The sequence below is a fragment of the Motacilla alba genome, chromosome 5, assembly GCF_015832195.1.
Source record: "Motacilla alba alba isolate MOTALB_02 chromosome 5, Motacilla_alba_V1.0_pri, whole genome shotgun sequence".
In the NCBI taxonomy this organism is placed as follows: Eukaryota; Metazoa; Chordata; class Aves; order Passeriformes; family Motacillidae; genus Motacilla; species Motacilla alba.
In genome coordinates this window covers 18,712,027-18,735,789 of record NC_052020.1, presented here as the reverse complement: position 1 = coordinate 18,735,789, position 23,763 = coordinate 18,712,027, and the positions used below count along the sequence as shown (strand labels likewise).

At 39.6% G+C, this 23,763-nt stretch overlaps 1 protein-coding gene across 14 annotated transcripts in view; it reads right to left on the bottom strand.

The window, feature by feature from the left end:
• Window positions 1-22,276, bottom strand: part of CD44 (CD44 molecule (Indian blood group)) — a 52,866-nt gene extending 30,590 nt beyond the window's left edge. For 3 of the 14 annotated variants that reach the window (XM_038137926.1, XM_038137925.1, XM_038137927.1), the window contains exons 1-3: window positions 22,054-22,274; window positions 3,524-3,689; window positions 150-286 (exon numbers count right to left, since the gene is read on the bottom strand). In XM_038137926.1, coding sequence (XP_037993854.1) covers window positions 150-286; window positions 3,524-3,689; window positions 22,054-22,120 — 370 coding nt within the window. In that variant the 5' untranslated portion in view covers window positions 22,121-22,274. Of the gene's footprint in view, window positions 1-149; window positions 287-3,523; window positions 3,690-22,053 lie in introns of all 14 variants that reach the window. The other 11 variants (XM_038137933.1, XM_038137931.1, XM_038137932.1 and 8 more) reach the window with 9 other exon arrangements.
• Window positions 22,277-23,763: the final 1,487 nt, after the last annotated feature.

Sequence of the window (23,763 nt, the reverse complement as noted above, 5' to 3'; positions counted from 1 at the left end):
TAGAGGCTGACAAAATGTATTTCTTCTCTAGCTAAAAACCAGGCTATGTTTATTATATAAGCCCTCATCCCAGTACCTTAAATAGGAGATTATATATGTTATTTTTAGTTAATCTGTTTCTAAAATGCATCAGAAAATCATCTCCTTACCTGTTGCATTGTAACAATATGCATCATACCGAGCAGTTGTATTTGTTGAAAGTTTGTAAATGCCAGTGTTATTTGCTGCACAAAGATGATAGGGATTGATCCGTGGGATAACAATATGCCCCACCACAAAACCATACCTATGAAGAACAGAGGTAAATAAAACATATTACTTACTATAGCAGATGTCACCTCAAACATTAAGAAGCTGCAAAGAAGCCATTATTTTTTAAAGGTGCACGCATTTATTCATACTCTTTTGCTGCTTTGTTGTTCCTTTTTCATTTCAGTGTTCCTTTCTCACATGCAGCTACACCAGTCTCCCATCACTCAACATAATTTTGTGTTTAATTTCTAGACCTAAACCCATCTAAATTAAATATGCAGCTTATTAGCTAGCTACGGTGACCAGTTCCAGAGCAAGGGAGTGGAAGTGAGGGAAGCGAGTGCACTTTTTGTTCAGTGTGAGTTTGTATTACCTGACACTAAATTCCCATTCTTTAGGGATTCCCATTTTCATTGCTTTGACATAACACACCGAAACATTTCACAGAGAAATGTTGAGGGCTCAATTTATGGTACCTGAGCAAGTTTAAAGAATGATTGCAATACACATCATTATCTGCAAAAACTGGCGGCCTAGTAAAAAATTCAAATACAAGAATCATTCATCCACAAATTCTTACTGTATCTTTCAGTTGAACAGTGTGGTTATTGTGCACCGAGCTCACATAATTCAGTGAAGACTGTGGTTACATAAGGTACAATACATTATTACTGTTTTGCAATCCTGTAACACCTGATTGATTCCAATGTATTTAACTGGAGATGTGATGTAATGGTAACAAGAACTGGAGTTTGGTTTGGGTTTTGCTTTACTTCTTGAGAGGAATGATTTATCAGGGAGGAGTAAATGTCACAGCTTTGCAGTTTTTTATCTAAGAACATCATTCCAGTTTCATGTCTAATGTGCAGATACGTGCAATTCTGAAACTCCTGTAGGTGGAATTATAAATTACTTTACTCACACTCCCAACTAAGCTTACAATGCTGACACTTTACAAACCATTATTGATCTACTTGTGTTATGTTCTGTTGATTCACCTTATTCACACACATTTGGATGGTTATATGCAGGTATTTTCCCTCTCCTACTCACATTTAATAAGAGCTAAAGCTCACTGACGAGGACTACTTCCAGCACAGGATCAACAAGTGAAAGTAATAAGGTGGGAGGGTTGGCCAGAAGGAAAGGCAGAAGAAATCCTATCTACATGGCTTACATGTCCAAATCCGTCCTTGGGTAAATTGTGAATTAGGGAATTGTAACATTAATTAAAAATTACAGCTTTCCCCCGCAAAAAAAAAAAAAAAAAAAAAAATTCTTCTTTCAATTGCCTTCATATTTTAGCTTTAGAAAATACTTTCCATAGTTTAGAATACTCATAATTGCTTGCACAGAAATCTCTATCCCTACACAGGATTTGGTCTCTAAATATTGTGTAGTGCTGGGCAATTCAGAATGCTGTATATGTTCATGTGCTAATGTCAGAAAAAGATCATGCCTACTGCGTTATGAAGGACTTTCCCCTCAGAGTAAAGAACTATTTCTAGTCTTTATGTGGTACAATTTTAAATTACCACTGTGGTACAATTTTAAATTTCCACTTCTGATGGAAGAATCCTCTAAGAATTCTCTGTTCGCATATTCCACCACAATAATACTTGTGAAATGAACATGCCAGAACAGGAAGTAGTTGCAACTAGTACAGATGTCAGTACTATTTCTCATAGTATCAGAGCAAAAGTCTTAAAATTTTGGAGAAATATCCACTGAATGTTTCTGTGTCAGTTAGAAGATAAATTCAATTTCTCCATGTTTTCTGTTTAAGTTAGACTGCAATAAAATTGAAAATGTGCTGAAATTTATTTAAACTGCATAATGGTGCGCCACCATGAATCTCCTGGGCTGCAGTGATCATGCAGTGGTGGAGTTTGAAGTCCTGAGAGAAATAGGTGAGGAGAAGAGTAAATTCAAAACCCTGAATTTTAGGGAAGTAAACTGCCAGCACCTCAAGGAGGTAGTCAAGAGGCTCTCCTGGGAAACTCCCTCAGGGACAAGGGTGCAGAACAGAGATGGCAGAGATGGTCTTCAAGGATTCCTTCCATAGAGTGCAAGAGCTCTTGATACCAGTTTAACAAATCAGGAAACCAAGCCAAGAGACCAGCACAGCTGTTTTGGGACTAAAGCACAGGAAGGAAATGCATAGGTGATGGAAGCAGGGTACCAATATCAGCTGGGGTATAAACACACTGAGAGCAGCCTGCCCAGAAAAACCTGGGGGTACTGCTGGATGAGAGGCTGGACACAAGCCAGCAGTGCCTGCTCGCAGCCCAGAGAGCCAAACTCATCCTGGGCTGTCCCAAGCTGCGTGGGCAGCAGGTCAAGGGAGGAGATTCCCCCTCTCTGCTCTGTTTTGCTGAGACCCCACCTGAAGTGCTGTGTCCAGCTCTGGAGTGCCCAGCACAAGAAGGTCATGGACCTGTTGGAGTCCAGAGTAGGGTCATGAAGTTAATCAGAGGGACGAAGCACCTCTGCTATGAGGAAACACTGAGAAAATTTGGATTGTCCAGCCTAACATATTTTTATTCACTTAATTTTTTTGAATTAAAAGTTTTCTGTAACTTCTAGTCTCTTGGTCTAGTTATTTTTTGAGAAACTGGGGAGTCTATATCATCCACATTTGTTGCCCTATATATCATTAATTACAGCAAGTAATAAGGTCACTTGACAACAGGGTTTTGGGATTCTTAATAACTGCTGTAGCTGTCATCTGAAGCATCTCCATTCACAGATTACAAGAATGCACTAGAGCTGTGGCCATTTTTTCACTGGGATGTCAAGAGTTCACCCCTCACAGTACCACCTGCTGCTTTTTACTGCTCCTTGGCAAGACTGAGTTCCATACACCACAGACACCATCCTCAGCCTTTGACCTCACACTGGGCCCTTACTTTCCACATGCTTATCTTACCAATTGTTCAGTGACACACTAGTATCTGAACATCTTCCTAATTAATTTATTATACTGTCAATCTTTTGTTACCTTTATACTTTATCTGTGTGAGGTTGTGATTTCTTTAAAAAAATAAATGGCAAAAAACTATATTCATCAAGGACCTACTTATTACTGGACTCAGAGCAAACATACACATGCACAAAGATTTTTTTTTTCATTATAGAATATAATTTATTTGGCTAATCATAGCATCTACAGTAAGTCAAATGTAATGACTACACTAGCAGTGTCATGATACACTATCTTTCATCTATACTATATATCTCATCATACTATATTTTTCAAGAGTTTCTTTACCTGCAAGTTTCAAATCCAAGCTCGTGAGCTTTCTTCAGCTGCTCTAGTGTTGCCAAGGTACTGTTGAGAGCTCTGCAGAGTTCAACTGCTTCAGATCGTGTGAGACTGTAGCGACCATTTTTTTCAACATGAAAAACTCCTCCATATCTGCAACTTACATTGAATTCTGTTATCAAAAGAAAAGAAAAAAAAAAGTTAAAAATTTAGACTTAATGCTTCACAGAAGACCTGGAAATTATTTATTTTCAAGTATAATGCTTTCAAATCAAACCCACAAGAAGTAACAGGTACCAGTTCATTCAGAAAAAGCACTGCCACTTTCAATCACCTTTTTCATACTTTCCCTCTTTGGGCTGAGGCGTGAGCCAAATCTTCAGCCTTCTCAAAAATAGCAATACAACATGTTTTTGAAGGGTATCTAGCACAATTAACATACCATTAACACTAATGTGCAGAAGAAAGGGTTAATAATAATAATAATAATAATAATAATAATAATATCAATACAAATAAGAATAATCATGTGCATAGAGAGGAATTGGGAAACAACAGGGCACTTCAAAGCAATGTGAATTAATTTTGCTTCTGCAACCACCTTACCCTCAAGAGAGAAAAAGCAGTTGCAACTCCAGACTAGAATGACAACTGCAAAGCACACTTCATAGCAGTAGCAATTATTTCCAGTGCAAAGAGGAGCATGACTCATTTTTATCTTAATTTTAATGAAAGTTCCATGTGCAAGAAAGGGAAAAATAGACCAGTCCTCTCCAATATTAAAAGGGTGTGTCCTTACCATCTATTTGAAAAAAAAAAAAAGATGACATATAAAAACTGTTTTTCTAAAAGACACGAAATGCAATTCATGCACATTTGCATTGACACATTATAAATAATGAGCAACTTTCCTAATGTGATTTTTGCTTGACAGTCCATTTTGTTCTATAGCATAAATGTGAAAGCAAATGATAATATTCAAGGCAGGAACTCTTTCTTTAATTACTTTTGTCCGTTCATAAATCAATGTTATTCTGTGTATAGGGTATCTACTCAGTGTAAACCTCAAGGAACTTTCCTTTCCATAGCTCACAGGAAACTCTCAGAGAGAAAAAATACCAGATTAGATGCAGGCTGGGTGATGCATGAGAGGACAACCACTATTCACAGCATAGGTAGGAGTCCAATAGTATTGATGCTTGCTTGTCCAAAGAAGCCCAAAAGCTGTGCATCCAAACTTGAATGCTTGCACCACAGCCAACAGAATTAATCCTTATTGTTACTTGGACAGCCTTCCCACAAAAAGAATGGGGAAACAAACTCTTTCCAACAATTCCACCTTCCCCAGTATATTGGCTGACAAAAAAAATTTAATTTAGACAAAATCAATTAGTACTTCAGAGCTGTTTAACAGTCTTGCTGATTACAGTTCTTCATATTTTTAATATTTTGTTGTCATATATCATTAAAAAACATATGGCCCTTCTGCCATTCCTTGACTACTGCTAGGATGGAGCTGCTCTCACATCTGCCATGTAAGTGACTTCTACTTTGGCTCCAAATATTTCATATTCAAAGCCTGATAGTGTCTTGGAAGTTGTCCAGGCAGTAGCTGTATTAAGCACAAATTACCTAGACAAGAAAAATGTTTCTCTTTCGTTTTCCCTTCTTGATTCTCTCTTCCTAAAACATACTCTTTGAGGCCCAAGATTTAATGTTAAATATAGGGATAAAATCACAAAGTTGTACTTGATTACTTTAAAGTAACAAGCTCAGAGACTATGGAGATAAATTTTCTTGGAGTATCAACATCTTTTCTGATAATTTTAGGCTAATTTCTAAAAAGATTTGGCTGTGAAAGCAGATACCACATACACTTGCTTTGGGTTCCATTTGATTGCTGTTAATCCTAGCTTCACTGAATTAAAAAGTGAAGTTCACTTTTGTTCAGAGTGAGTTGATTTAGCTATCATTAAACCTCAGCCCATTCCTGGTTTTAAACACTACAATTTATGCTCTATTGCCACTCTGAGATTCACTCATAGAATTCTGCTTAGAGAGTCAACTTAGAGTTCTGCTGTTTGAGAAAGTTGGCTTACTTACACAGATAGGCTTAATGGAACTACACGTGAGCTGCCTGCCCACACATGTGTACATTTTCCATGGAAATGCTCAGCCGGAGCAGACCCTGCACACCAGGACACTGCTGGGAGGTACCAGGCTGACTGCACGTGTGCTGCCCAGCTGCGCTGCACGCACGCACAGGAGCAAAGCCAAAGCTCCCAGGAAGCCTTGCTTGTGCAGCTTGAGAGATCACGTGGGTGTCCAGGAAACTCCAGGCAAAAATGTGGCAATCGAGTTCTCATAACTGAGTTTGAGGCCATCCAATTCGTTGGCACTGTGCCCTAAAGTAATGCTGAGACAGCATCTTTGTCTTCACTTTGATGATATCTTCTACGCCTACTATTCCAAAAGTACCACTGCTGTAGCAGAGACACTCTGTTCATGAAGAGCTGAGTACAGAAAAAGGACCAAAGCAGTACCCAAAACTATCATGGGATTTCACAGTCGAAGCAAATTGTGTAAATTCAGCATCTATTCTTTGAAGGCAGTTATTACCACATTTTAAAAATGACACAATACAAACCCAGAGCTATCAGGGAAAGCAGCATTTTTACAGTACAGTCTCAGATTGTAACATTCACACGAGGGGACCCTTAACTGAATTAACAAAATAGATTCTGATCCCACCAATAAATACCATATCAAAAACAAATGATGGAATCTAAACTAAACTATTATCTTAATATTTTTCCCATGCGAGGCTTATAGAGTAATTTTGAATTAAGGAAGAAACATGACTGTAAATTTAAATCAAAACGCATATTTCACCTTTTCCCATAGGGCAGGAAGGTCAAATCCATTAATTTCGGGTTGATATTACTTAGCTGGCTTTAACACAGTTATGCAAAAGATGGATTTTTATTGTGCTCCAAGAGCCAAGACAATGTAAAACTCATTCTGCGTGACAAACTATTGCTGATCCTTTTACATTTTTGAAGCTTCAAAGGGGCTGACTCAGAGTGGACTCACAGTGAAATCACCAACAGCACGCAAACTTTCCCTCCTTCCCTCCTCCTAGAGCTGTCTGGCTTTGGGGCCTGACAGGACACAATCCTTCCTTTCTTCTTTCATTCCATGATTTGCTACAGCTGTTTAATAATAGCCCTTGAAGAAGGTAAATGGTACAAAATACGTCTGAATTGTCATAATCATTAGTCTCACCCAGACCGTGAGATTGGGTGACACAAACCAAAGCCATGGGATGCTGAGCTTTATGAGCATGGAAAACACAAACTTCCACATAGGCCATTTCTCCCTGTCTTTGCTGGGATTTCTGGTGCCCTCTTTCAAGCAGCTGCATGCAAACCTTTCTCTGCTATCCTCATTCACATATCTAAACCAGGTTCAATTAATACTTGTCCACCAACATCACTAACTTTGGCTCCCCAGACAATTTGCTAGCTAGAGCCCACTGGTGGGGTAGAATCGCCTCACACAGACGAAAGAGCATTGTCCTGTCAGAGAAGTGTGAGTTACACCCTGATAATTAAGGAGAGGCTTGTTAGAAACTGTCACTGTAAGAAACCAGGTGCAATTTCCATTTCCACCCTGATTCTGCAACCCTTATGTATAATGAGTAACACTGACTCACGCTAACTCTTCCCACTGGAATTCATTTTCCATGAAGATTTTTTTGGTATACTGTATGGATGTCTCATGCACTACTCGCCAATTTTCATTGTTTTCAAGACACCACCTGGGGGTTTCATTATCAGGGTGCATGCTGTCTTTTATTTGAGGGGAAAAAAAAAAACCCAGCAGCAGATCTTTTAGCAACTGCAGAGATACATCAAAGCAAACCAAGTGGAAGATCTGCGAACACCCTGCCCACTGGAGCGAAAGCAAGTGTAAGACTTGTACGTGTTAACAGACTTCTTGGTAAAACCACATGCTGAATTGTATGGCAACCAGGAAATGTTAGGGGGATGTTTTGGTGGGGATTTTTCTTTTCAGTTTGTGGTTCAAGATGACTGATAGCTCACCAGGAAGTGCTAAACTGGGGCTGACAACAGAGACAGAACTAGAGGTTTGACAGTGCATATAGTTTTCATTCTCTTTGTTTTAATAGATATAGGATTTACATTTTTTGTAAGAACTTGGTTCTAGATTTATTAAACTGATTTCTAGCTTTATGCAGATGTACATGTGTAATTGTTTCCTTATAATCACAGATTATGGAATTTTGTGCTGACAGTTCTGAACAGGAACAACCACCAGCTTAGCACTGATACCTACATTATGAATATTATCACCTGCTTTAAATGCATGCTAGTAATGAAGTAGCAAAAAGTAACATACTGGAAACAGATTAAAATATATTTAAAAGAAAATCCTAGTCATTACTATTCTTTTTCAGGCAAATCTATGAATTGGGCCATATGAGTCCTAAAATCTAAGGAGATCTGGACCAGATCTTGTCTCTCAGTTCAGACTTATCTCTAGTCATGCCTGGTTTTCTAATTGTTTCTCAAGAAAACTACTTCATGACTAAATAAGAATGCATATTATATTTCTGACTTGAGGAAATGGCCTCTGAATACAAATTTCATATGGGATGGGTTCATAAAACATTTCAGGATCCAAAACATTTTGTCAATGTATATATTATATCAGTCTGATCACTGCCATTTTGACATCTGTGAGAACTTAAAATGTATAAAAAATATTATTCAGCGATTACCTAATACACTACAACACACATGGGCCTGGAAAGCATTATTTGCTGAATATTCTACCTTTTTTTTTAGTCTATTAGTAAAAAACTTCACTCAAGCAACTTACAGCCCAGGCAACTGTAACAGGATACAGAGGCTTTTACCTTTATGTCAGAAGTTGGACTAAAGCCCAAGTCAGTGATGAAAACCACTGGATAGCTGTTTGCTAGGTTATGTAAAATGATTCATTAATCCCAGCCACAGTCACTAATAGACACGTGTCGACATCATTAAAACACACCTATACTTGAATCCCTCGGGGCTTGATGAGGAAAGGAAAACTGTGCTGGGAAAATAGGACTCAAAACTGGCACGACTACAGACTGATCAAAATTCAGAAGTCAAATTTGCAAGATCCACGTGAATGAAGCCAGCAGTCCTTTACCATCCCAACACAAAAGCACCAAGGATCAAGCCACACGTATGATCATTAAGCGTGGCTGGTGTTGTGTTCCTCCAGTTATGATATTCTGGTTCTGCTAACCACCATTCTCTAAAGAAAGCAGAGAAACAAATCTAGAAATAGACCACCTGCACCATAAACAAGGCTTTTCCAAATAGCGACAGTGAAAGTAAGTCTTCACAGATTCTTAGGAGTTGTCTGATTAAATGCTTTCCTTAGAGTGTTGCCAAGTTGTGAAACCTACAATGATTTATAGGAAATACATTTCCAGATTTGGTGGCAATAAATGGTATTTTTGGTTTTCAAATTATCCCTTGTGGATACTTAAATAAAGCAAAATAAGGAATTTGTTTTCCAGTTTGAAATTAAGCTTAGTTCTGAAATTAAAATAACTCATTTGCACAAAATAAAATAAAGTCACTGAAGAAAGTCAGGTTTAGATGTTTACATGGCTGCAATACATGCAGATGGTTTAAGGAACCCAGACAAAAATTTTCCTCAGGGATTTTTTAAAATGTCATATTTTCATTTCAGTTTGGCATAGAAAAATGTTCTAAGCCTTGAAAATTGTAATGGGAAAGAAAAATCCCACATAATTATATCCCTAATAGATATGTGATATTCAGGGAGGGAAAAACTCTCTGCACACCTGGCTTTTTAAAGACAGCAATGTCCAGGAAAACACTTAAAAAGGGATTTACCTGCATATTTGTAAGGCGTTCCTGCTATAAATAGAGACAACGTATTCTTAGTAGTTGGGTGTGGTGACAAGAAAGTGAAGATGACTCTCCATAGATCCAAAGGTGTAAAGTCAGAACTTTCTTTGAAGTGGTGCCTGAGCTCTACCTACTACCCAGTTATATTTGGGTACCTAGTAATTCAGTCTAAAAAAGCAAATAAGAGTGTAGCTTTCTCACTTTTCTTTGTGCTGCTAACTGCATGGAAAGTTATGAGACAGCCATGCTAACCTTGAGGTCCAAGTGGGCTGACATGGATCTGTGCAGCAAAAAAGAAATGTGGCTGGACGTATGCACAGGGGCCAGAGCGGGATACAGTGCTGTGGGAGGTTCTACTTTCTCCAACAAAAATTAGCAAGTATTCCTTGCATTTTTGTCTTACTTCTGGGAGTGCACACTGGAAATGGGATGCAAAACAAAGCTCAAGCTGCTGACTTTCTTCTAAATGTTGTTCCTTATGAATCTGCCTACTGATCATCGCAGTCACTGTCTCTGTATCTGTTTGCTGATGGGCAAAATGCTCCAGTCTCTCAACTGACAGCTCCCCTGGCTACTGCTTTAAAACAATGGGTGTGGGGGTAGCGCTATTAATAAATCAAGAATTCACAGAGTCACTCAAAATGCAAGTAAGTACAAGAAATATGCTTCAGCCCTCAGCAGTTGCTGTAGGAAGAAAAGAATCTGCTAATGCATCTTCCAATCATACTTTATCTGCGTGGCAACTGTTGCTCTGGTAAACATCCTGAGTGAGCCTATACTGTGTCATCACTTATGATAAACCTCCTTGCTGCTGACATTAATATTAGCCTTTTTGTAATAGTCTCACCCAATAGGGAGCTGAAAGTTTTCAGACTCCAGTAGAACACGGTACAGCTGCACAGCACCTCGGGGGAAAAATTGCAGGCAGTGATATCATAGTCTGCAATTAGTTATCTGATATGCCCCCCTCGAAATGATGAAAACATAATCAACATTGCCGATACGAGGAGAGCTCCAGGCTGTACAGTGAGCAGTCTTACCCCAAAGGCTGAGTAACAAGGGCTGTGAGCAGAATCAGTTGGGATCAGTTCCATGCAACCCAGGTGAAGAAACACATGAAACAAAACTGGAGAATGATAGCTGGAGTCTGATTTTCACTGTTACACCAATTTAGTTTTTTGGGATAAAAGCAGTTGGCACACACAGAGAGGCTCAGCAGACAGAACCCCAGCCTGGAGCCCAAAGGACCTTACTCCTATTTGCGGCTCTGTCACTTATCCAATCAAAGAAAGGAACCTCAGGAATCTTTTCAAAAGCTCTGAAAGCCAGCCAGTTAAAACAAAGATAAGATTACTCCGGTAGACAAACCAAAGAAAGGAAGGCTGCTCAGAATATGCCTCACAATGTAGGATGTGATCTGTAGAAGTCAAAGGAAAAGTTCTTATGCAAGCTTCTGATGATGGAAGAGAATATTGTCACATGCACTATCCCTTTGTTTTTCCCCTAATACAAGAATGACAGGGATCTCATAGCCTGTAACCAGATTGCCTAGGCCAGCAGGCAACTTCTCCTGGAATTTTTGGTGACAAAATATTTCCATTTTCTCGAGTCTTTGTGGCTCTATCCACACATGTACTAGCATTTCAAGAATCTTGAGATTTATACTGAAAATGCTGACTAGCAAGTAAGTTTCCTAAGATGTACGCAGGTTATTCATACACTAAGCTATGTGAGCAGTTTAATTTCTTGTACAATTCTTAGTCTTGGTTATGAATCTTTTAGAACTGGTTTCATAAAAAGGCATGTTTAATAAATAGAGTTTGCAATAAACATTAGGATGTACACAATGATTTTGCCATCACAAATATGGTGGAAATAGTGATATTTTTTCCTATTAAAAAAAAAGGTTTTTTAAATTTAACAATTCACGACAGGCAGTGAAGATTCTCTTGCTTGAGGGATGAATGGGAAAGAGGCACTGGCAGTGTGGCCTTGATATTCTGTGATTTCAAATACTACATTAAATCCTAAATATATTTAGGCAGTGGAGATACATAAAAGCAATGCACTATTGCTTGCATGTAATCATCCTCAAACAGTGAAGCATCATTGTTTCCCAAAAGTGCTGTGAAGCCAGTGAATTTGCTGTGATGCTCATTGATTCTAGTACTTTGTTTTCATGAGCTATAACTGGATTTTACAGGAGGATCCAGAGCTAAATCCATGTTCCAATGGTAAATGATACAGTGGCAGACCTCTGTTCAGGTACAGTGAGTTCTATGACATTGGATTTATTTTGAGCAAGAGTCATTTCAAACATTAGTTTGAGAATATGCTATCTTAATAAATACAAAATTTGAGACAGTTACTAATTAATAAAGCACCACAATATTTTTTCCCCTACCAAGGATATTACTTGAAGCAAAATTCACGAAGTGCTTTATCAAGACCACTAGACAAAGCATCCATCCAGGACATAAGAGTGCAGGCTGGGAGAAAAACTCACTGAGAAGAGTCCTGATGAGAACTTGGGATTTGTCATGGATGAAAAGCTGGACATGAGCCACCTGTGTGTGCTCCCAGCCCAAAACGCCAACAGCATCTTGAGCTGCATCCAAGGGAATGTGGCCAGCAGGGCAAAGAAGTGATTCTTTCCCTCTACTCTGCCCTTGTAGGACCCCACCTGGAGGGCTGCATCCAGCTCTGGGGTCCCCAACACTAGGACATGGACCTTTCAGAGCCAGTCCAGATGAGGGTCATGAAAATGACTGGAGAGCTGGAGCACATCTCCTACAAAGAGAGGCTGAGAGAGCTGGGATTCTTCAACCCAAAGAAGAGAAGGCACTGAGGAGGCTACAGTGCAGCCTTGCAGCACTTAAAGGGTTTTTTTAAAAGAATGAGAGTTTTTTGCACAGGCAGATGGTGATAGGACAAGGGGGAACAGTTTTAAACTAAAAGAGAAAATATTCAGATTTGATGTTAGGAACAAGTTCCTTACTGTGAGGATGGGAGGCACTGGAACAGGTTGCCCAGAGAAGCTCCACCCCGGGAGCATTCAAAACCAGGTTAGATGGAGCCCTGAGCATCCTCATTTAGAGGGTGGCATCTCTGCCCATGGCAGGGGTTGGAACGAGGTAATCTTTTAAAGTCCCTTCCAACCCAAGCCATACTGTGATTCTGTGATGTCTTAGAAACAGCAGAAGTAGCTGATGCAGTGAGAAACCACTTTTCCAGGTGATTTGCTGCCAATCACTGTGCATAGATCCTCTTGTCTTCCTCAAACAGCCTAAAAACCTGTCTTAGACACACCTTGCTATAACAAACTGCTAATTGACCTGACTCATAAAACTACTTTCTCTGGAAGGGTGGGAGATAGTGGGCTACTTCCCAATATAGAAATCAATTCAAGATACCAAAAGCAGTGGGTTAAAAAGCAGAAGATATTAGTCATGTTGCCATGACTATCACTGTGGATATATTTGTATCACATCAGGGGTGGAAAAAAGGTGTCAATGCATTGCCTTGCAATTGCTGTGAGTCAACAGTGATGTGATTATGACTGTGTTGAAAAAATTACATGATCTGAACACTATGAGCAATAAACTCAGACAGTAGACTGATATAGTGTTAAGAAATTCAGTGCAGGTCTACAAAATACTGGTTGTATTGATGCCTTGAGAGGCTACCTAGAACAGAGGCTAGACAGTGTTAAAGAAATAAAGTAGGTATTTATTAAAAGGCCTTCAAAGGATACACCTTGGGCACTACAAGAGCTAGGCCATGGCTACACCCAAGATGAACAATGGGTCACGAGTTTTTGCACTTTTGTAAGTTTTGGTCCATTTACATGTTGGGGTTAGTTGTCCAATGACAGCTTCAGGTTATGAAGTCCCATCCTCCCAGATGTCTCTCCTCAATTCGTTATTTATACTTTTAGGGCCTGAAGCTACAACGGTGTCCTTGAAAAAGGATTGACAAAAGGGGTATTTTCTCACACATATTGTTCGACAGAAGGAAGGATTGCACAACCAAACTCAGCGATGGATTGCCAAACAGTAACTGAAGAGAGTTTCCTATTTTTACGGTAACAGTTTTCACAGAATGCTCTGGTCCTCTGTGTTCTTGTTCACTTCCTATTCAGTAGAATAATATTTGCACAAGAACATTTTTCTTACAATTAATCATAATGCTTCTTTCATCTGAAATAGCCCTGTATGTGAAATGACACCTGTTTTCTGAAACTGAGGCAAAAGAGGCACTGATCTTGTTGATGGGACAAGGGTCTGGGGCTTTGGAGAAGATGTTCTATTTACAGCTACATTGCTGTCTCTCTGTTGTCCTGCCTGTGAGGCAGGGATAAAAAACACTGACTCCCCACAGGCTACAAAAATCATAAATCAAAATTTTCTGCTGGCATCATGTTTGTCAGTTCACTTCTTTTTCATTAGCTGGGAATATTATTTCTCTGTTAAATACTACTATACCTAGACTTCAAATTTGAAGTTCTAGGGTAATTTAAACACATTCAGCCTGACTCCAGCTCTGCTGAAGGTGTTGATGAAATCCACCAGATAAGGTAACTCGCTCTTGACCAAATGTTGTAATATTTACGTAAACTCCATGCAATGGAAGGAAAGAAAAAAAAAAAAAAAAAAAAAAACAGAACAAAATTTCAACAGAGGCACCATCTATTTCTGAAGTGATACATTGAGAAAGCCTAAGACAGCAAATCTGTTTCAAGACTTCTTCCACAATGGTCAGAAGAATCCAGCAGATGAAAAACAGAAGGAATACATCTCAGACATGTGCTGGTGTGGAAATGTTTGAATGTTTAAGGTACTGTAGGATATACTGGGAAGACCACTACTGAGACCACTTTTTTTTGTTAGTAATGTCTACCTTGAGCTTTTAAGACATGGATGTGTATCAAGTAAATGTTATCAATAAATACTTTTGTGTAGGTTATTAACAGATATAAACCTTGCTGGGCCCAAGACTTTTAGTGCTGTGGCTATGTTTTTAATGGGCTTGTGATAACAGAAGCAATTGAAGCAAATAACATTGTCTATATTTTATTTTGAAGGGTAGCTTAGTCAGGCATAGAGAGCTTTTTGAATTTTTTCTCCTTTTCTCAGCAAAAGAAGTTAATTAAAGAGTTTATTCATTGGCAAATGCAAAATTTTTGATAGAAATTCTACTGTTCTTTAAGGGCACTGTAGAAACATCTTACCAGTCTTGCACTATTCTTTATGCGATATATTATTTATGCTGCACCAACGTATAATAGGTCTGGTCCCCACTGGCATATATAAATAACAAGAGTTGTTAAGAAATAGAAAAGATTAAGAAAAACAATCTCCAGATCCAGAAAGAAACACAAACTACTTGTTATATGTACTATCTAAATTAAAATAAGATCACATCAAAGCATTATTGGAAAGCAAATTCAGATTTAGTCATTGGTCTTAACAATCTCCTACTCACAGGATATGTCTCCTCCTGGACAACTGGACAACTGGGCTTTTTCTAATCCACATGAACCCACAGAGACAGAAAACACTGTCTAGTGTATTTGCCTAGAGATGCCCTTGAAAATCACCTGAAAAACTATGCTGATCTTACTCTTCCGTGATGCTTTAAGAATGCCCCTGCTTCACTGTTAAAAAAAAAAAAAAACAAAACAGATAATGCTGTGCTCTGTTCAGTGTGAGCACAAACAAACTCACTACTGGATAATGTGTGAGACTTGGCAGGTCAAGAGCATGTTGAGAAAATAAAAACAAAACTACTGTAATATTTTCCCACCCAAAAAACAGCCAGGAAATTAGGCCATAAGAATAAAAGAAGAAAAAAAAAAAGTGTGAATACAACTGATCTTTCAGAAATGTCACAAGACATGAAAATCATCATAGACACACTTAGAAGTGCTCTACCATATTTTATACCACAACAGGGAGAAAATGACCCAGGGTTTTACTGAGGCAAGCCACAAATGCAGGAAAGAAACTTTTCTCTAGGCAGTCACCATGGGAATGTGTCTCACATGCTCAAAATGTCTGGCAGTTACTGCTTTTAATGCAAGAACTGTCGATGGGATAAGTGCTTCTCTAAAACCTTAGCTGTGCCTACTCAGTGATGAACTGGAACCACCAAGTATCTCTTCTCAGAAGGCTATAAAATGATTTGGTTACATTGTGGAAAAGAGGAGTTTAAAAGTTTAGAGCTCAATATGCAATCTCAAAGCGGACATTTTTATTTTCTGTGCTAGGAGAGACTGTGCTCCTCACAAGACAAAGTTACTCTGACTAGTGCAATGGAAGAGTGGTATTATGTTAATACCAATCTCCCAAATACTCCAGCCCTACAGCCCTTCCCAGAGCATCAAGCTTTAAGTAGAAATACCTCCAAAATCTCAATAAGACAACTGATATTTATCACTAGGAAATATGGCTTCGAACAGGAGCAAAACTTGACTAAATTTAAGACACTATTCTTCAGCTAAGTATTAAAAATTTCAAGTTCTTGAACCTAAAGAAGTGTTCATTTTGACAGCAGAGCAAAAGATGTAAGTCAGTTCTCACTTGGCAAACTGCTTCAAAGATTGCTAATCATAAAAAGATAAGCATGCAATAAGAACTCTTTAAGGAGGCTCTACTTTGCATTTGCTGTTGTCTAACAGGAAACAATTGCAATTGAACTGAAAAAAGCTGCAAGCTGCCAGTCCTCAGTACACATGTAGATCGCAAACACACAAGTAAACAGGATAAAACTGTCAGAGCAATAAAGTTTTATCTGATTTTTACAGCACTGCTACTGGTGAAATTGATTAAAACAAAATATGTGTTATTTCACTCCCATGTTCTAATGGCTCCTATATGTCAAATTTATGCATAAACAACATATGGGAACAGAGAACAAAACCTTATATTTATAAATATGAAGACTTATTAGCAAAATAAGCTTTTTTCTACATTTACACACCTGTGTAAATGATGAAAAGGGAAAGGACATGTAAACAATGAAGGACGCCTAACCAAGCAGGAGGAGGGAAAATAAGGAAGTGAGTGAAAGATGCGTTCAGGCCGCACCCTCAGTGTCTCCATTATGAATGGATCATGTTTCTTTGTAATTGGCAAATACTACTTTCCCTGAAACCTGCCTGGTTAACTACTCCATCTTCCTTGTGCAGAAGCTTTATCCAGAGCACCAGGATGGAGCTGGGAAGATGTCGCTGTCCTTAGCAGTGACATACTGAGTCAGTCCCTCGTCTCCTCATTCCGTGATGGGGACACTTGAGTTGGCCGATGGCAAAGAGTAGGTAAAGCGCTCCCATCAGAGCCACCCCTCCAGCAGGGCTGAACTGCTGCCTTTCCACGCTCCAGGAGGAGCACACTGCAGCCTGCTCGGTCTGGTTTGAGTGGGCATGTGGGCTCAGAGCGCTCCCTGCAAACAGCCACAGCCTCGCCGCCCTGGCACGCATTATCCCATCCCTCGCTGATACACCTCCCTGCTGGGAAGCTCTGTTCCCTCGGAGAGGCTGCCAGCTCAAGGCTGGTGCTCAACTTCTACGCACCAGTTTGGCCAGCAGCTTGCTTGCTGCCTGTGCACTCGCTCACATCTGCTCACAGGGTTCTGGGTGTCCACAGAACATCCACTGAGCTTCAGTTAACCTCTCACTTCTGTATGGGAAATCTGCAAGAAACTATTCATTACAGCTACCCACACACACCACACCCTGCTTCTTTACAGACACCTATCCATTAACAAAAATAACAATAAAAAAGCCCCCTAGGGAAATGTACTTCTGAGAACCTGTTTTGCTAACATGCTGTCACTGTGAGACACACATAATTAACAAAAGCTATGCCACGGCAGTTTTTTTTTACTATTACACGTTCTGTCAGAGGCAGCATCTTATTTATGAAAGCAGGTATTTAGTAAAACATTAATTGTGAAGTTTAGGATTGCAGGCTAATACCCTTTTCCTAGGCAGCTGACAGTATGTACCCTGGCAACCTCTTTTACAACCCTCTCACACTGCTTTTGCAACAGTATCATCAGCAGAGAGATGAAGTTTTAACACAGCTGCTGCATGTCTTGTCTGGCGTTTTTTTCTTTTTCTTTTTTTCTTTTTTTTAGACACAACACAGTCTCTTAGAATTTCCAGCTACTAAGCTACATCAATCATCAACAGAAAAGAGAAAAAAAAAAAAAAAGTGAAGCTAAGTCTTTTTCAAACTCCAAATGTAAGTAGAATTCAGGTCTTCTCTGTGATTTTTACTTTGAATTAGCCATACCCTGCTTATGCTTTCATGTTTTTAACAGCTAAAACTGTAGATTATTCTTCAACTCCTTTGATGGTTTTTTGGGGGTTTTTTGTTGTTTGGGGTGGGTTTTTCTAATGTTTCACAATATGAGAATTGAAGATTATTGTACCAAAATAAGACAGCTGCATTATAAAAAGTTGCCAGTGTTGTCATGTAGAGGAACTGGAAAGTCCCAAAGCCATTGCTTACAAAAGAAAGTTCAATTATGTTCCTAATTGAAAGCACAGACTCAAAAAATGACTGCAGGTTTCGTTAGGCAGGAAACAGTCACGGAGGTTTGAACTTTAAATTGCAATTAGCTGAACTTTCTGTCTGACTGGAAAGATTCTCCAAGGAAAACCCCCCCTTTTCCTCAGCTGCCCCTTCACATTACTGCCTGCAGACTCATTCATGGGACGCGCTGCTCGGCCGTCCTAGGGCGGGGGCAGCTCCGGCAGCCGCGGCAAGGGAGGGAAATCACAGCCAGCTGCTACTGATACTGCTGCCGAGGCACTGCGGGGAGGAAATGATAAACACACAGCACTGACACAATCCTCTCTGCCACTGCTGTTAGCAGCACCCATCATGGCCACTGATAATTACGGCGTCTGATAGCTTTGAAATTATTATTACCTCTCTGGGAGGGAGAGATGGCTGTCTGTTAAGAGATGATGGACTCCTGGAAGATGACCAGCAGCTACACCAAACTGGCTTCCCGCCCACAGTCGTGGGTAACACACAGAGAATGGTCCAAACCACCAGGTTTATCACACAGAAAACCCTGACAGGTAAAGGCAAAGAACAAACTAGACTGTGGATATGTTCTGCTTTCTAGCAAGTTGGAAGTTTCCATTTCTCTGTTTTAAGAATTCAGTTTAATGCTGACAAATTGAATCAGCACACTCCCAGATGCCAGCTGATTCTCAAATATGGTGTGTTTTGAACACCATTAATTGTTCCAGTGCAATGGTGCATTGTTTTCAAAGTAGGCAAGATTACTGTGATGGGTCATGTTTGTTTCACAATTATCCTCTCAGTGAAGCTATATTTCACAGATAACTATGCACATTTAGCCTTGGTCCTGGAAAAACCAATTTTAGAGGCAAGTTTTGCAGAACTCATTCCCTTGCTGTCTCATGTAGTATTATCTTTAAAATAAAAGACCAAACAGTGATATGTGAAGAGAAGAATTATCATCCATATTGACTGTATTTTCAAACATTTACCCCTTAGTTCTGGAACGAAAATGTGATGCAAGAATACCAGAAAATAGATGGAGAAGCCTTTTTACAGCATTTGGAACATTAAAAAACTTATTAATTCCTTGACTGATTCACCATCTCCTTATAAAGGAAGTCTACATTGCTTTATCTCTGCTTCTCTACAACGTGTTTTACTACCAATCAACTACATTCAGAACTAGTTTTATCAAATATTATCACATCTTTTCAACAAGTATTTTAGGAGTAATGAGCTCATGATTCTCTCTGGTGTTTATCTGTCTATCAGTATGTCATGATGTCTCCATCTCCTGGCACATTCTTGATACAGTCAAACCTCATTCATGCTTAGGTGATAGATGAGTAACTGCAATATTCACACTATCTTCAATTCAGGCCTATAAAAGCATGGGAACTCTTCTGGAAAGAAAGATACACCACATGTGGATGAACATTTTGTTTAACCTTGGCTAGGGCTACCAGTGGTTTTAAAAGCATTTACTTTAAAAAGTTCTTCCTCAATAGTGCGATGCTATCTGTCCTCATTAAGCCTTTCTCTGACTTCCTATTTTCAAGGTAATGGCTCTTCATTATGGTGAACACTAGTATCTAAAGAATCTTCAAACATTTTTCCAAAGACTGCAGAACAATCCCTGCCATGCTTTGTTGTTTCTGCGTGTGCAAGTGTTTCCAGGACAGCTCCACAGCCCTTCCACTAAACAATGATGGAAAGTTCAAGTGAACTCTTAATAAAGTCCAGTTACTTTGTAGCCTTGGGAAACTGCCAAGATACACACTGGAAGGACTGAGTGAAAATAAACTAGCACAAAGAGCTTCTTCAAACTGCTTTATTTACAAATTTACAGGATATGTATGCAAACCAAGGGGCAGGCAGGTCTCTTCCATTGTGACTGACCAGCAGCTGCAGGAGCCCTGTCTCAGAGCCTTACTTTGGAGTGGGGCTCTGCCAACTTCTCCAGGGCTAACAGGCAAGCTCCTTCCTCCCACGGGCAGACTCATTCTGCCTCTTTCCATTTCATCCTTACCACTACTACTTCTCTTCCAGTTTCTTCCAAGTTTGGGGGTCAAAATTCTAGGATTTGCTTTGTGTTAATCAAGGAAAAGTTTGAGAAAAATATTTCTACAAATCCATAATGCTTGCAGGAGAAAATCTCCTCTAAAAACATCATTAACCAAGATGTCAGCATCTACATGCTCCAGGATCCAGACTCCTTAGATAAGTCATGTCAACACCAAGAGTAAGAAACATATCAGAGACTGTATAGTCACACCACCACAGAAATCAGGATGAGTAAGTTTTTCAGCTTTCTCTGTATCTCATTTTTCTTTCTGAAACCACAGTAATTCCAGATCCTCTTTAATTTCATAAAATTCTGTACTAAAAGAATCAAAATTCCAGTTCAGGAGTTTCCCAACAGCAATAGCCATTAGTCTATGATACGCAGCAAAATCACTGGCTAAAAATAGAAAACAACACCGTCAACTGCTGTTTTGGAATCATTACTGACTACAAAGTCATGCTGGAATGTACTGTATACCAACTCAAATATAGTGTAGCTATATTCTAATACCTCACTAAGCCAGCAAAGAAACTTCCCTGGAGGGCATATGTGAAGTTTGACACACTTTTTGTAACTATGCTGAGGGCTCAATAATGGGGCTTTCTGTCTCACTGTAATAACACATTACTCCCAGAGTCAGTGCAGACCCTGCTCTCTAGGACACTCCAGGCAGCTCAAACAAGTCAAAATCAGCCAAGCAGCTATAATATTTATACAGTGCACAGACATGGACCAAGCCAAGGATTTAAACACATCTTAGACATACTTTACTTGCCTACAATAGTCCTGTGCTTTCTCTTAAGGCTTTCTGTATATATCTGATCTCAGCAAGAGCATTTTGGTACAATGGACACACGATTTTAGACAGAAAAGCTATGAGGCTGCTTCAGCTATCAGAAGCACTGGAAACTTGTTCCCCCTGACACACCCATTCCCAGCCTGGCAGCGCTGCAACCATTAACAGAAGTATCCCCTGCTGCTCAAGCAAATGAGACACATATTTACTATACACACACAGACACACACACAGCCCTTGGGTGACAATGGCCATGAAAAATGCATTTTGTTAGACTCTGGAACTGATGAGTACAAAAACAATATAGAAACACAACTGTTATCCCAAACCACAAAATGTCTCGAGGCAGTTGCAGTCACACTGAGAGTCTGCTAAAAGTATGATCATTCCCCTACAACATGGTTGAGCCTGCACCATGTAAAATTTCAAAAGCATTTTGTCACTTTGGACATAATTTTTTTTTTTTTATTCTCTGTATCGACCTTAGATTTTTAAATACAAATATTTGAAGCAGATAACCAAGCTGCTTGAAGGTAAGTGATACACAACTGAACTTTGTCACTTCTAACCCTCTTTGTTCCAAAAGCTCATCAGTCAGCCCCAAAGAGACCTTACAAAGTCAGAAGCAAGCATGCTTGGCATAAAAGCTCTCCAAATTTCAGCAGAGATCCCTGCACTTTTTCTCCTGTTCAGCAAGGCTGTGCCCAAATGCAGCTTGTTTCAGCTGTTGGTTCAGCTCATGTAAACTCTAGAAGGCAGCTGTAAGCTGGGGGGGGAGTCACCCCCTTCCCTCCACCCCCCTTTTCACAGCAGTCTGGAGGGGAGCTGGGAGAGCAAACTGCGTTTGTAACAGCAGTCACATTGTCGAACTGAGCTTTGCCAGAGCCGTTCTGAACTCCCTAATGTAGTTCTGTTCCGAGTTTAAACTTCATTCTTTAATGTTCTGCAATTCAGTTTTTACAGATTTGGAATTGCCCTTTACAAGCAATACACGGCTTTCCATGATTGTACAGACCAGCACAACTGAGATTACATTTCTAAATCATCTCTGATAACACTTGAAATAATAAAAGTTTATAGATGCAAGAAAGCTGTTAGCTATCTAGCAGAAGCACACTTGCTGTCTGAAGCATTAACTTAACAATCATAAGCGTTTTCATTCATAAAAACCTTACCTGTTTCTGCTAGACAGAGCTTCAGCAAACATAATCCAAAAACTGTCCATAAGGAGAAGTTGGCCATTATTTTCTTGGAACTGTTTTGCAAAATCCAAAGATCCTTGCAAGCTGCAGAAAGAGGAAAAGCCCCGACGCTTGTTAAGCCTGCAGTCAATGAGTCTGAAGTTTGCTGCACTTTTTATTCTGATTCAAAGGAACTGAAGTAATGACATAACTGGGAGGGGGAAGCTCCATCAAAAGTCACACCCATATTGCAACAAAAGTTACCCAGCAGCAGAAGAAGGGGGAGTGGAAGGAGAGCTAGGACTGACTAAGCAGGCACACTTGAGTTTTAAAGAGCCACTAAACCTTCTCTTCTTGCACTAGTCTAGTCAAAAGTTATACTTAGTGTGCTTATAGGAAAATTTGTGTAATCACTCCTGAGTTCTCTCAGAAATGCAGTTTGTTACAAGCTTTTCATCCTGCATTTTAAAATCTCTTCATTACTGCAAACCAAGTGAACATAAAAGCACTGGAGTTTCTAAACCCTGGTAAAGCACCTATAGCAGCCTAGATGTTTCCCAAAAATATTTTGCTTATTTATTTCTATCTCACCATTTTCTCTTTGTGCGGTTCAATTAAGAGCAAGTAAAATGCCTGCTCTGCAGTGAAGCTTTCTGCAATGTTTTTGTTCGCTGCTGGAGGATAACATCATGCAGAAGGTAAGTTGAGGCTGTTCAGTTTCCCACAGCCCTCTCTACCCTTGATGTCCCTGCACAGGCTGCTCCAAGAAGAATAATGAATGAACAAGAGTAGTGAATAATGCCAGTGCCAGAAGAGAGTGATACTGGGTAGTGGGGACTAAGGCTGATACTTTATTCTATTGATGGCATAAGGTACAGAAGGAATTTTTCCTCCTATTCCCGATTCAGAAAGCAGAGGAACAGGATGAAAAGGTACCAGATCTATGAGGTTCAGACAAGGTCTCGGTTCCTGAGGGACATATGTTCATTGCAGTGTGTGGTTTTGTTTGGCTCTTCATGAAACCCCTGGTGAAAACCTCAAGGCCTCTGTAGATAAGCAAAAGGCTTGTCTCTTGTGTGCCTTGGGGATTTCCCGTGGTGTCTCCATGCACTGGCTTTTCTTTAGAGCTGGAGAATTGGAACAGTGGTTCCTGTGCTGTGGGATGAGGGGCTGGTCAGGGATCACCAAAGCCAGCACTTCTCACCTTTAACTACAACCAGAAATGCCCTGATTTCAGTTTCCCTTGCCAAATCTGGAATGAATAGTCCTATATCAGGTTACCATTTTGTCGATCTTCCCACTTGAAAGAAGTTTCTCATTAATTTAATCTCCGTTAACACAAACAATGGAAAAGTACAGACAAGTCTCTCCAGCCACAGGCTCAAGAAGGTCACACAAAGAGGTTTTCAGGACTTTGCCCTTTTTTTCCCCTTTTGACTTAGAGATGGCTGGCTATCCTTTCCTCTACCAGGCAAATTTTTAGCAACACGTTTCAACAGGCTTTTCCTACAGGTCTAGAATATCTGATGGGACAAAGTTAAAGTAAAAATCTTTCTTTTAAACACAGGGTATCTTTTTATTATGAAGCTAGCAACTTTGAAATTATGGATAAAACACATTCTCTTTAGTATATATGCTACTTTTTCTTTTTAAAGAAATGGCTTTAAAAGCAATTAAAAAGCAATCTCCTATATACCTTATTCT